Here is a 14,008-nt window from a genome sequence, read left to right as displayed (position 1 = left end):
TTTCCTCTTTCAAACACTTTCTAGAAATACTTAGAAACCAATAAAGCCTTTAGATTTGTTATATCATCTGTTCTTTCCCTCTGCCTTGAGCTAAACTTTTCCATTCAATTCTTTCCCTCTACTTGAACATATTTATATGTAGCTATATATGGATGCATTGTATTCCCATACCTTCTGTTCCACCTTTAGAAACTGAGCAAGTTCTTCCACAGTGAGGTGATCCTTCTTGTCACTGTAGCTTAAGAGTAGTAAGTAGAGATCTCGACGCAAGGACATCATCTTGTAAAACACTGAAAACTCTTCAAAATTTAGGGTTCCTTGGTTCTCATCTGTGTCCGCTTCCTAAGAGGTAAAGACACTCAGGTAAGCTGCTGAACACAGGTGAGTTCAGGGAACAAAGCACAACAGGATTTACATACACAAACAGAAATTCAATCAATTCTAGTCTGCAAGATTCTCTTCAGACTCAAATCCTAGTAAGTTAAAATAACTGCAAAATTTATATTATAATCTATTGGATTTTTTGGTGAAAAGTTACTACTCTAGAGACACAGGTTCTCTACGAAAATCTCAATTCCATCTTTAGTTTTAAATTTGTTTCCCTGTAAAGAGGCTCACCCTGGGCTTTATTCTGACCTCTGTTACTCTCCTGTATGCCCTGCAGTTATCCTGGATTAAAATATAGCAAGGAACATAATAATTTCACCTCATGGCTTCTTCTAACAAGAGTTTGACATTTTAAAGACTCGTGACAACACCACAGTCTTGCATTTCCATTAATTCAAACGGCACGACTCTCAGCCCCTGTCAGCACTCGGTAGGGGGGACAAGTCTGCAGCAGCAATAAGACTCCACACCCCAATATATACCAAATAGCCCCAGTCTTGATGGCAGTTGTTTATCCTCGGAGGTAGGAAGAGAAGAAAAAAGTACTTAACGCATGTTAATACAAGCTTTTTACTGTGAACATCTGCCTAAGAGGATTGCTTTGGATTTTCAAAACAAAGAATATATTCTGGAGAACTGCTGGCAAGCATTATGTAGGTCTCCACAAAAAAAAAAAAAAAAAATTAACTTCAAGGATGCTACAACTCTTACTAAGTTTGAGGATGTAGGCAGATAATGGAAACAAAGTGAAATAAATGTTTAGAAATCTGCAGTTGTTCCCATGAATAATGTCCTTCGTTCACAGCTGTATATAACATTTTTTTTCCTCTGTAGTTATAAAACCCCTCATCACATTCTGTTAAAAATGGTGCTTCCTTCTGCTCCATTCAGAACACCGTCTGTGCGGAGTCCTTTTAACACTGACTTGGCTTTGAACCCATTGGTTTGTCTTTACCCTGCTACACCAAACACAGAGTCTTCTCCAGATGGAGAGTATCCTCATCCTGCTGTCGCTCCTTCTTCTCAGTAGGTGCGATGAACACATCCCTGGCCACTTTGCTTTCCAAGGATCCAGCTTTACTTTCCCTTCACATAAACCACTCTTAACAGAGGAACCGATCTTTAGCCCGTGACTCGTGGTGCGCACACAGGCCGAAGCAGCAGCCCCACGCTGCATTCCCAGATGCAGGACCTGGGTGTTTCATAAGCCTGGTCACCCCTGTGGAGCCACCGGTGCCCCCCAGGTTGGGGGCTGTTTGTGCCACGTCCAAAACTGTAACGCCACGTCCCACAAATGTACCACCTGAGCAGATCAGGTGCCAGAACAGTGCAGAGCAGCCAGACGTAGGGGCGAGGATTTGTCCCAGAGTTACTTTGCTTTAAGTCCTGGAAGTCCCTAGGACTGCGGGCACAAGCAGTGCTCATGGGGTAAGGCCTTTAGGACTGAGCCCTGAACAGTAAACAAACCTTCAACATTCCTTCTGTATTCCACCTCAAGAACTTTAACTAGGCCTGTGAGGTCTGGCATATTAACTCGACTCTAGGCTGGCAGCAACTGCAGCAAAATAAAAATAAGTAAACCAGTTTATTTCTAACCAAAAGTTGGCTCTGATTATACAAAGGCTGATGGTTGCCAGAGTGCCCTACTTCATTCCGAGACACTTTAAAAGTGCTAAGTGAGCTACATGCTCATCCTCTCAGTACCTGGCTTCCCAACCGTGCCTCTCCTGCAGCAGTCAACAGCATCAGCAAACCCTGAGCATCTTGGGGAGCTGCATTTCATTACATTTCATTAGTGTTGCTGCTGTCTGAGCTACAAACTCAGATCATAGCTAGCAAGCAGAGAAGAAAATAATATCCCGCTATCTGGTGTCTAATAAGATTTTAAGAGATGTAGTAGATATGAAATTATTTAAGTGACATTTCTAACTTGTGGGAACAAGTACAACCCAAATGCACCTCTGCAACACAACCGAACCAGTTTCCACACTTCTCAAGTTTTTGGGGAGTAATTTATACTCCACAAATATACCTCAAATGCAGATTTTATGCCAGACAAAGAACTTTTGACGACAGAAGATTCTTCAACTTCCCCATGTTTTGTAGTAAACCAGCTTTTGGCTGGTACTGTTTTTAAAGGGTTAAGAGAATTTTATTTTGGTCTTCATTATGTCCTTGGCTTATTTTTCCTACAGTAAACACCAAGGCTGGTGGAATATGGTAACTGCTTTCAGACAACAGAAGTGAAAAATTGATTCTGGTTAAGTAAGAGGAAGTTGTTAAATAAAACCCCAAAACTAATTACTTTCATAAAGCTAGTTTCTATTAAACAATTTTCCATAAAGGAAATGAGAAAATATTTCAATAGAAACATAGTAACTTCATTGTCCAGCAATGCCAACATAGAGCAATCCAGTTCAGAGATGAAAACAACAATGCATCTGAAAAAGTAATATTAATAAATGGTCTTCTGTGTGGTTCACATTGTTAAAACAATGTTCTGACACATCTTTGTCTCCAAAATGTAAGAATTCAAAAAGGTCTGTGAGGTGTCGGAAAGGACAGAGTTTGTGTCCCAGCTTACAGATCCTCTTCTGGATCTGCAGATCCAGATCTATCTCTGGTCCAGAAACAGACCATAACTGGCACTATCTCAGCACAGCAACGCTGTGGGTTAGAGGCCACGCACCTGAAACATCTGCCGGACCTTCCTGCGGGGCAGGTTAACGTTTAGTTTATGCATCAGCTGGTGGATCTCCTCAATATTCAGCAGGCCATCCCCATTCTTGTCAGCCTCCTCAAAGGTCTGTTTGACCCAGCTGCAAACACGTCAAGGAAAGGTAGATAACCAGGAATGACTGTTTTGACCCTTCAGTAAGAATTTCACTAACAAAATGCAAGACTGCCCCCTGACTTCAACTGAGTTTAATCCAGTTCCTAAGGCACAGCTGACGTTTTACTGCACAGAGGAGTGTCCATGTCAAACCCATAATCCATGCTTCCACTGCAACCAATGGTTTTTGGTCATCAAACAGGAGGTGAAAGGACATCTTGTGCTGAGGTCACTGAAAAACAAGCCAGAAACACAGGCTCAGGCTCATAAAAGGATACTGATCATGTGTTCTCTGTCGCTTAGCGAGCGAGTCCTCATCGCTTATTCCAGCCATCAAGTATTTCAGTCCTGTGATCCAGGTGCGAGCTTCCTCTGGGTTGGATGTGATCAGATCCAGCGACTCCATGTGGTTGCCGTGGTAAATGGTGAAGCAGCAGCTGGGGTCGAAGTTCCCCTCGGCGTGGCGGTGGAAGATTTCGGACTGCCGGCCTTCGGTGACTTTGTAAATGGAATCGATGACAACTGCGGGGAAAAGGGAAATCAAAAGCTGACATGCTTGGATATCCACCCCATTTCTTTCTGCTTTTGAGCAATTCTGAATTATTTAGGCTAAATGGCATTAAACATTTTTAATATACATCTCCATATCCAAAAGAGGTTTTTCATTTCAAGGCTTATCCTTGCTCTGGCTGTGCCGTGTGCACGTCCAGCTGCCTCAGCACAGGAACCAGCAGGCACAGCAAAGCTCTTTGAGTGCTCCCCGCTCAGAATTCAGAGAAACCCACAGAAAATGTTGACATCTGACTGAACTACAGCCCCCTTCCTTTCATAATCCTGAACTTTTGGTAGGTGGTTAAAGTCTAATCACTCTTGAAAAACTTCATGTAAGTATCACCTCACATTTAAAATAAGTATCAAAAAGCATTTAATCTATCAAAAAAATACTGTCCAGTCCTCCCTCTGTAATTCACATTCTAATACTGAACTGCCCAAGAAATTAAAAGAAATATTAAAAGTTTACTTTTTGCCTTTTCGCTCTTCCTGGACGGTCTCCATCGAATGCAGGTCCTGTGCTCATCCAGGTAGAAGAGACGAACAAGCCCTTTGGTTCCACTCTTCAGCTTAACCATCTGAGTCCCAGACTGCATAACACTCATGCATCTTTCAACTGCAAAGCACAACAGAACAAATCCAAATAAATGGCCATCTAATTCTACTAATAAAAAGACTTACCGGCTTTCCAACATGTGCTGAAGCATATACATTTTTTAACTTGCACTTTTAATGACAGGAACTAGTATTTGTTATGTAAGAGACATACAATTTCTAATTCTTCACAACTAATTTTCCACATAGGAAAATAAAAAAAATTGTCTAAACACCTTCACAAAGGAGGCAAAGAAAATTTTGCAATATATTGAAGGAAAATATTTTATAGTTGTTCCATGCTTACTTCTTTTAAATATCTTTACAATATTATACACAGTACTGTAATTTTAAACTGGCACTGCAAATTTTGAATGGTGACATTATCATTTAAACTCCACAGTGCTTTGGGCTCAGTAATCCTTTCACTTATCTCTTGTGCTTTTGACACTGTTCGAGCTGTTAACAGAGTTATAAATACACACCCCCTCCTCCCTGCTACACACATTTACACCCTCTCCATCCTGCTACCAAATTTCAATCACACACTCTGATGATTTCCCTTTATTCGCCCATCCCATCCGGGATGATAAGGCTTTGTTTCTCTGTGTTTTAACTAAAATACACCCATCTCTTCCATTTCATCTCACATCTTCCCTCCTACAGTTTTCCAAACACCACGACCAAGATAACATTTCCTCTTGATCTCAATATATCCATGCTCTTCAATTACCTTCTCCTGTTCTCACCCATCCACAGCCTCTCCTCAGTCCATATCACTCCCAATTCACCTCCCAGATGATGTGTTTACACTTTGGCTGGCTCCCAAATACTATCTGGGTCTGTTTTTATCTCTTCTTATCACCCTTCTTCTCTTCAGCACTTCTCCTGGTACCACGACAAAGACTAAACCACCCTCCCATTCCTCTCTGCCAGAGCCAGGGTTTATTTCTCAGCTCCTGACACCTCCTCAGCTCCCCCAGCAAGAGCCCGTCTGCCCAGAGCCCTTGGGCCCAGCTGTCGGTGTGGAGAACAACCCCGCTGCGCCTCGCCCAGCATCGCCGGGGCAGACACAGCCAGAGCAGCGTCCTGAACGCAGTCAGACACGGCACGAACAGCCGCTGTGGCTGGAACAGCTTCCCTCAGCTGCCTCGCACAAAGCCCTTTTTGCTGGCAAGCCAAACTCCACATCAAACAACCGCATCAGATGCCGTGTTTTTGCTGAGTTGTCTGTCTTGGAGGAACAAGGGGACTCAGGTTGAGCTGAAAGGAACCGAACTCTCCTGAAAGCATCCCAGACGTGCATGAGCGCAGTAAGTTTGTCCTTTATTATGTCCGTAAATATATGGATTTCCCTGAATCATCACATGGGTGGGTTTGGAAATGCTTTAAGATGAACCAGAAGAGCGACACAAATCAAGCCAGAAACAGCTGTTGTACAGTATCCACACGCTGGCTGCGGCAGGTTTAACTTGTATCTATCTGGAGATGCACCAAGTACCATGGAGACAAGGCTTTACACCACAAGGGATGGAAAACTCAGAACCTTAAAGGGCAAAGATTAAGTAAAAATAAGTCTCTAAAACTTACTTCATATATATTTATACGTATGCACATATCATGCACATCTTCTCTGAGCCTTTCACCTTGGAACTGAACTCAGTTGCCTTGCATTCCTACCTAACAACCAACCAAGAATTGTCCTCCAGCACAGAAATAAGGCTCTCCGTAAGAAAAGGTTGTACTGACACGTATGGATACACAAATGCAAACTGCTGCATTAGCCCGGCATACAAACTGCACACGTTTCTATTTCACTACTAGAGTGATTGATTGCAACAGGGTTTTAGCTCAGGAAGAGGTTTAGCAACAAGCTACTCAACATAGAAAATCTGCTGCTTTGCCCATAAGCCCATCAGTTATTAATAAAAGTCTGACAAAAATAACTAATTCTCATAAAAGTCTTTCTATTGTCATCAGCTCAGCTGTCATAAGAAAAAAAACCTGGTTTCACCAAGATGTTGTTGAGGGCCACTAATAAAAGGCAGAAGAAAGGCAACTACGTTTCTTTAGTGTGAGAAAGGCAAGAAGTGGGCCACACTCAGATAATTACAAGCAACAAAACCATGGGGGGAAAAAAAAAAAATCATAAAGGCGATCCAGTTTCTTCTTCACTCTTTCAATTGCCTAAACATTTGCAATTTTTATAGTTGCATTTCACATATTTGTTTTCAGACAGGCTTCAGAATCAAAGTTATATGGAATAGATTTTAAAACACTTTTTTCCACAAATAGAGTGGAAGAAATCCAGCTCCTGCCAAATATCTCAGTTGTCTCCATTTCTCAAATGCCATCTGCAATAAGTCTAGTGCTCAAGTAAGCACCGTCTTTTCTGCTTGCACTTTTCCAGTTCCAAGAAAAAAACATCAGGATGCAAACATTTAAATAAGAATAGTAAATGTGTAAGAAAGTTAATTGCATCATCCCCACTGCGTAGGTGTTAATAACAAAGAAATAATCCCCTTTAAAGAACAGACTACAGGAATAGAAATATCACATCATTCAAAGCCCCATTGGATTTCAACTCTGGAAACAGGTTACAAAATACCCCATCCTCTCCTTCAAGCTATTTATAAAATATAAGCACACAAAGAAAGAGTCTGTTTCCAATCTACTGCTAACACACTAATTTCAGTCTCTAGCCCGACATCCACAAGAGACAGACACTGCACATCAGCAGCTGAATGAGGGGAAGTTACTGAGCACAGGCCGTTCAGGATAAAGCTCCAGAAGAGCAATCCACAAATGCTTTTGCTAATGAACAGGAAAACCGGTTCCAGAAACACATTTAATCCTCTACATAAACCACGAATACTGAGTAAATGAAGCATCTCCTCAATGCAGATACATATTAAAATTAGAGAAAGCAACACACGGTTTCCATTGTACAGTATTTTATAACACAAGGACTAGCTGTGCATTTATTTGCCCAAAGTCTGAAAATGAACTACGTTAAACTAGAATACAATGTATTTTGAGTTATGAGAATAAAGAAAGTTAATTAGAAATCCAGATGAAATATTATGCTTATATTGTATACTTAAAGCATTACTTTAAAATGAAAAAAAACCCACCAAAAAACTTAAAACTACAGAGTCACTTCAGTTTCCAGTTATGCAGTCTTGACAATCTAAAGTCACCCAAACAGACGTCCTGTAGTTTAATGGCTATTAATAACATCAAAATACCAGTCTACTTCTTCCTCCCACAATAACCATCTAAATCAAACCAGACCTGAATGCAAAGGTTGTTTTTTTTTTTTTTTTTTTTTTGTTCAAGTGACGATAATCATTCTTAGTTGTACACAGGTCTCCTTTGGCAAAGCAGCCACATTTCTATTGAATGGTGAACCAGATACAAACCCATCTGTGCCAGCTGGACCTTTTCGGAGGTGGCCACGCTCCCCAGCACATGGTGAACCTCTGAAGCCAGGAGAAGAGCCATCCAAGCCCCTGCTGAGTCCAGATCTTCCTCCAAATCCTGCACGTTAGGCCGACACTATTTATTCTACCTGACAACACCGCTCCTCGCTGTGGAATAAATGGAGCTGCTGCCTGGGCACACTAAGCTGGAGCTCTGAGCACCAACCATCCGCAGCCTTGCGTCCAACAAGCATCTAATCCGCCCCAAATCAGGCAGCACTGCCGTGCAGCCAGCTCTGCTCTCATCTATCCCCGCGTGCAATCAGGTCTTTAACAACCACGGAGCAGCTTAGCCCTGCACCCTACAAGAATCTTTCGCAAAAAGTTACAGCTCTGGTCACAGGTTTGACAGCCATTCCCTGTACAAGCCCCTTTTTCAATAGTTTGCCATTAATTTGGTTGAATTCTCAACAGTGGCAGTTATGATGTGCACATCCGCCTGCTGTGGTGCTTTACTGCAAAGCCTTTAAGGCAAGTCAGACCCTTTAATACTAGAAGGAAAATATTTAGGGAATTAAAACATCCTTGGCAGCACTTTCAGTAAAATAGAAATGCGTTTTGTTACACATCACAGCAGTGGAACAAACACCCGCTCCCCAGAAAACCTGTTCAGCCAGGATTCACTAACTGCGCTGGTGACTTCGCAGCGTGCAGGGGCAGCACCAGCACCCAAAGGATGCCCACGGTTGGGCTTGATGATCTGAAGGGTCTCTCCCAACCGAAAGGATTTTATGATTCTACAACATGGGATAAGCCTACAACAAAACCTTGACAGAATACAGGTTTTGGGTGAACAGGGGTTTATTTCACCTTTTTAGCCAGTATTAGTGGCATTTCCCTTTAATCTTATTTTTTCCACCATTGCCTTCAAGGAACAAACAGAAGCAGCTTAAGGCCCCACGCGTTGTACTCTGTGAGTCCTACACAGTAAGTCACATGCACATGCTGACTTTCAACTACATAAAATTCCATATTTGTCCTGAGTTCAGCCCCAGCAGCCTGTTGTCACAGTGGCACTCATAGAACCACAGAATCATTTCAGTTGGAAGAGACCCTCAGGATCATCGAGTCCAACCATAACCCAGCCCTGGCACTAACCCATGTCCCTAAGAACCTCAAATAAATGCCTCTTTAAACCCCTCCAGGGATGGTGACTCCAGCACTGCCCTGGGCAGCCTGTTCCAATGCCCGACAGCCCTTTCCGGGAAGAATTTTTTCCTGATATCCAATGTAACCAAACCTCCCTCACCCCGAGCAGAATCTCATCCACATTTCTGTCAGCTTGTGTGAGACAGCACAAAGAAGTCATTAGACAGTGTACACGGCTCTTGAAACAATGAGTTATTAATTCAATTTCAGGACAGCCAGTAAAACCTATTTTCGCAAGGGGCAGTGTGTGCAACTGCCACACGCAAACAGCTCAAGCGTTCACAGCAAAGCCTTTGTAAATTAATACAGTTGGCCGTTAACAAAACAAGTACAGCAGAATGTGAATATATTTGATAGCTTCAGGAACGGTGTCCTACAACAAATTAAGATTACACCACCAAAGCCGTGAGATAGATTTTTTTTTTTTTAAATCAAAGATCAAGACACATTTTTTACTTCTGTCCACAAACACAGTTCTTTCTTATTTTTCTGCATTCTACTACTATATGTTAACAAATTAATATTTCAAAGTGCAACCAAAAGAAAAAGGGTTTGGTCTCATGTCTTGCTTTTATGGACTTAATGTCACAGCTGTCTGACAAAACAAAAAGATTAAATAAGGTATAAAGAGCATTACCAAACAATGAGAAGTATAATTATGAAAGAGGATATAAATTGTGTTTCTAAATTATATGCAGCAAGCTGCATTAAGCCAGCGTTAAGCTCAAGGAGATAAAAAAACCCCATAAAACACAGAAGTTACTTTTTTAGCTGCAACATCAGCTCTTCTCCCCTACGGTCAGTATTTTTGGTTTTACTACATGCTTTGCAGGTATCCAGTCCATTTCTCTCTTCACAGAAGAAAAAAAGACTCCCCACTCCCAGCAGCAGGTGCTGTTCCCCCCACAGGCATCAGCGGCACCTCTGCAGCCGCCTCCAGTGATTTATTGTGCTGCGGTGCCCCAGGAACCAAAGCAGGACCCCACATCTCCCCTGAGGTCACTGCTCTTGTGCCATGGAAGGCATGCTTTATCTTTACTCAAAGCCCCAGATGGCACCACAGTAATTCTCTCAAGTTCTCAGACTTAAAACCCCCAAAATTCCACAAACTGAAGTCCGAGCGTGGCTGTTATATAAAAAGTAGAATAGAATATTATCTTTTCAGCTGGAAGGTACCTACAGTGATCATCTAGTCTGACCGCCTGACCACTTCAGGGCTGACCAAAAGTTAAAGCACGCTATTAAGGTTGAAGCGGACGGTTGGTGGGCGACAGAAGAGTCCCAGCCTGCTCCTGTCACCAGAAACACGTCCCTGGATCCAGCACGGAGCCCATTTTTTATTGACATAGATGCACATTCCCAGAAGCAGGCACTGAAAAACACGCAAAGAAGAAAGCACATCCCCCTGTCCCCCCAACTCCAGAACAGTACACAGTTAAACTATTGTGAGTCGAGTAGTGAAGAGACTCTGGATGTGATCACAAAAACCATTCTCATTTGTCTGACCTCATCACCTTGTTTTGCAGTCAGTTATTCATCATTAGTATGCTCTAAGTTTGCCTTTACGCTAATGCCATTAAAAGCCATTTACTCCCTACCCCCAGAGAGCATATTTTCTCTAAATCCCACAAAAAAGCACTAATATCCAGCACAACCCCCAGCTCACCACTTATATCCCCAAACTGGTGATTGCTGCTTTGTTGTGTAACAGCCCAAAAGAGCACAGACCACAGAGGCAGTTCAGGGAGAATCGACCATTTTTAACAGTCACATCTCATACTTTATACCAGATTTTAATTTGATTTGCAGCAACTCTTCCAGTCCCTTGTGGAAGTTTACATTAAGCTTCTTACATCACAATCTCTGTGAAGTCCATGGACGAGAGAAGGATGATCTCTCGCACTTCTGCAAATCTCAAGAAATGCTCAGGAAAGCCAGACACGCACCAGCAGAGCCAGCAGCTGGAAACAGCACAGGTATTTCACTTCAGCCCTCACAAGGGTAGAGAATCCAAATGAGTAGCCAGCAGAACACAGCCTGTGATTACTCAAAACAATTGTGAATGGCCTACAATCAATGAAAATCATTAAATCTGAAAAACAACCCAGGCTTGCAAATTCACTAATTATACGCAAACAAAAAAGGGGAGAAACTGAAGAACAAAATCATATACTACCCAGAGGGGGCAAAAAGTAAAATAATCTATCAGCACAGACTTAACTCGTTGTAGGTCTGGGAATGGGCTGGTGTTGTCCTTTTGTCTTAGAAAAAAATAAAAACTTGGGAGCAGTAACTCCCAGAAGTCAGGTTTCTGAGGAATACCTGCTCCATAGTAACTGCGTTTCAGTTCACCATATTGAGATTGCTGGCTTAATGCTTTTCATGTTACAAGTGAAAAGTTTCTGCTGCATGTTTCTCTACAGCTGATCCTTGACTAATTTTGGCAATAATCAGTTATTCTTGTCCTGAGAGCATCCAGAGTCCTTTCCCAGACTGAGGCCCCCTCCTCTTTTGCACTTAGAGATCAGAAAGGAAACAGAAGTATCAAAACAATGACCTGGCACTACAATATAATCCCAAGAGTTTTAATCATCCTTATTCACAATCTTCTACAGAGCATTGTGCAATGCAGAAAACGACTTGCTAGAACTTTATTTACAGGGCCTATGAGCCCCTTTTTGAGATCTCCACCTCAGCGCAGCAACTGAAATCCAAGACAGCAGCCCCCAGATACAATGAATAATGCATGTTTTCCACCTCTGCTCAAGGATACCTTCCTTCTGCTAGCTCAGCAGACTTCTAATTACCACCTTCAAGAAATGAGCCCAGGTTTCAGGACTGTTACTGCTACTGGTTTCTGAAATACAAAGATCTCCTTCCTTCAGAAATAAGTTGTATCAAAGCTGCTCACTTTGAGAGCCCTGGTGCCACTGCAGCCCAGCATGGCTAAGGACTGTGAATTTTCCATTAAGACTATGGAATTGGTTCTTTATTAACACTGAAATCACAATCATTTAAACCACAGACATGGCCAACTGCTAAAACATGTCACGTCAATAGAGTGAGCAAAGAACACAGATTTACTAGGCAAATACAGTTAACAAGTTTGCACATTCTAATCCTCATTATTGCACGAGGATCCCTCAGCAGGGAGGGCACAGCAACTGATTGTGATACTCTAGAGCAAGTGGAGGCAGCAGGCAGGAAGAAACAGAGGAGGAGAGTCTCCCGCGCACCTGCCAAGCAGGAGGCAAGCGGCCGGGTCTGTTGGTGCTGCTGTGACAGCCTCCACAGCAGGTTTCAGGGCAAGCAAAGGGCAGAGAGGCATTTGGCTTCTTGGGCAGCATCCTCACGCTACCACAGCCATTCATAAGGAGCAGGAGACATCGTTCTGCGGGCCTGTGGCTGTGTCTGCAAAGGAAACCCTCGGGTCTCCCCTTAGCTGGCAAGCTTTGCTCAGGTACCAGAAGGCATGGCGATAACTCGCTCAAAGGAGCTCAGCTGAGTCACCTGCGCTGAGACAGGAGCTCCTCTGAGGCCACACAGCAATTGATAAAGAGCAGTCTGAAAGGCCTCCCAGGAGCTACATCTCTGGATTCAAAGGTCACGGTGGAAAGCACTAAGCTACAAGCTCTTTCTCTTCCAGAATCCCATGTCTGCCCTCTAAAAAGCAGTTAAGTACATAAAGAAGGATCACACGCCCCAGAACCAAGCATGTCTCATTCTAAGCTTGCCTTTGTTGCACAGCATTAAATGCCATCCCTGTTCCTTGATCCCTTATGTACAACCCAGGACTTCAATTAAATACGTTTCCCACTGCAACATATTGAGCTGGGTCAGACCCCCTCATTCTCCCCCGCCAAATGTCATTCCTTTATATCTTACCACCCTGCTTAACTTCTCCAGCAAAACAAGAAGAGAACTCCACCAGAACACCCTTTATAAAGCTTGCTCCAGTTCCCACACTGGGATGTGCAGAGGATGAACCATCCCAGCTTCAGCACTAACAGTGAATTCTGATGTCTGCAAATTTCTCCACAAATAGCAGTATGTCACAGCAACCTTGGCACTGTACAGCATCACAGCCTGATGAGAGGAGTAAATCACAGGGCACAAGAGCAGCTGGAGCTGCAGGATGAAGCAGGTGGAAGAGGGATCCGGTCCCCAGCTGTGACAGGGGCTGGGCTGGAGGGAACATCGCTTCCCCCTCCGGCTGCCCAATTCATCTGCATCTGGGGCTCCATTCGAGAGTAGGAGGGGAAAAGGCAGAGTAGAACTGAGGGTGGAGTTCATTAACCTTTAAAAATAATGAATGAAGACAGTGCAACTGATGATATGAACTAATCTATTCACACTCCTCAGAAACAGTCATTTTACTGAAGAAACATGTCTTCCTACTCTATTCTCAAATTAACTCGGTGCAAATCAGACAGCAACTCATCTGTGGACAAACAATGAATTGAGTCAAACACCAAAGTAATTTTATTACTGAAATAATGATGTTTTGAGCATCTGAGTTTCATGCTGATCAATGTTTCTATTGGTAACATGTGAAAATGCCGCCAAACCAGTTATCTGTTGCACTGTTGAGAATACCAATAACCTGACGAAGACCAGGTAAAACCTTCCTCACCTACAGCTGGGTTTGCTGTCACTGCAACCCAGATGTTCTGCTAAAGCAGTAACAAGATAACTACAAAGCACCACGACTCATCAGCCAAAGACCCACACCCAAGGGAAGCTGTGCTGTGCCCGTTAATGTCCCATTGCTGATGTCTCTTTGAGCACAAGCGCCTTTCCCATTCACAGTGGTCGGCAGCCATAAAAATCACAGGACAGTTTGGGTTGCAGGGCCCTCCCCAGCTCCCCCAGTGCCCCCCCTGCCTGAGCAGGGACATCTGCACCAGCTCAGGTTGCTCAGAGCCCCGTCCACCCTGGCCTGGGACGTCTCCAGGGATGGTTCATCCACCACCTCCCTGGCCAACCTGGGACAGGCTCTCACCACCCTCAG

At 43.3% G+C, this 14,008-nt stretch overlaps 1 protein-coding gene across 4 annotated transcripts in view; it reads right to left on the bottom strand.

The window, feature by feature from the left end:
- The window catches only part of PLCH1 (phospholipase C eta 1), a 52,189-nt gene that overhangs the window by 35,898 nt on the left and 2,283 nt on the right, over positions 1-14,008 (bottom strand). For 2 of the 4 annotated variants that reach the window (XM_065639897.1, XM_065639898.1), the window contains exons 1-5: positions 7,789-7,900; positions 4,242-4,388; positions 3,499-3,742; positions 3,077-3,206; positions 172-342 (exon numbers count right to left, since the gene is read on the bottom strand). In XM_065639897.1, the coding sequence (XP_065495969.1) occupies positions 172-342; positions 3,077-3,206; positions 3,499-3,742; positions 4,242-4,388; positions 7,789-7,870 (774 nt within the window). In that variant the 5' untranslated portion in view covers positions 7,871-7,900. Of the gene's footprint in view, positions 1-171; positions 343-3,076; positions 3,207-3,498; positions 3,743-4,241; positions 4,389-5,099; positions 5,133-7,788; positions 7,901-14,008 lie in introns of those variants that run through there. The other 2 variants (XM_065639900.1, XM_065639899.1) reach the window with 2 other exon arrangements.

This window comes from Caloenas nicobarica, chromosome 8 (genome assembly GCF_036013445.1).
Source record: "Caloenas nicobarica isolate bCalNic1 chromosome 8, bCalNic1.hap1, whole genome shotgun sequence".
In the NCBI taxonomy this organism is placed as follows: Eukaryota; Metazoa; Chordata; class Aves; order Columbiformes; family Columbidae; genus Caloenas; species Caloenas nicobarica.
The sequence above is the reverse complement of the archived record's forward strand: the minus strand, read 5'-3'. Positions and strand labels throughout refer to the sequence as shown.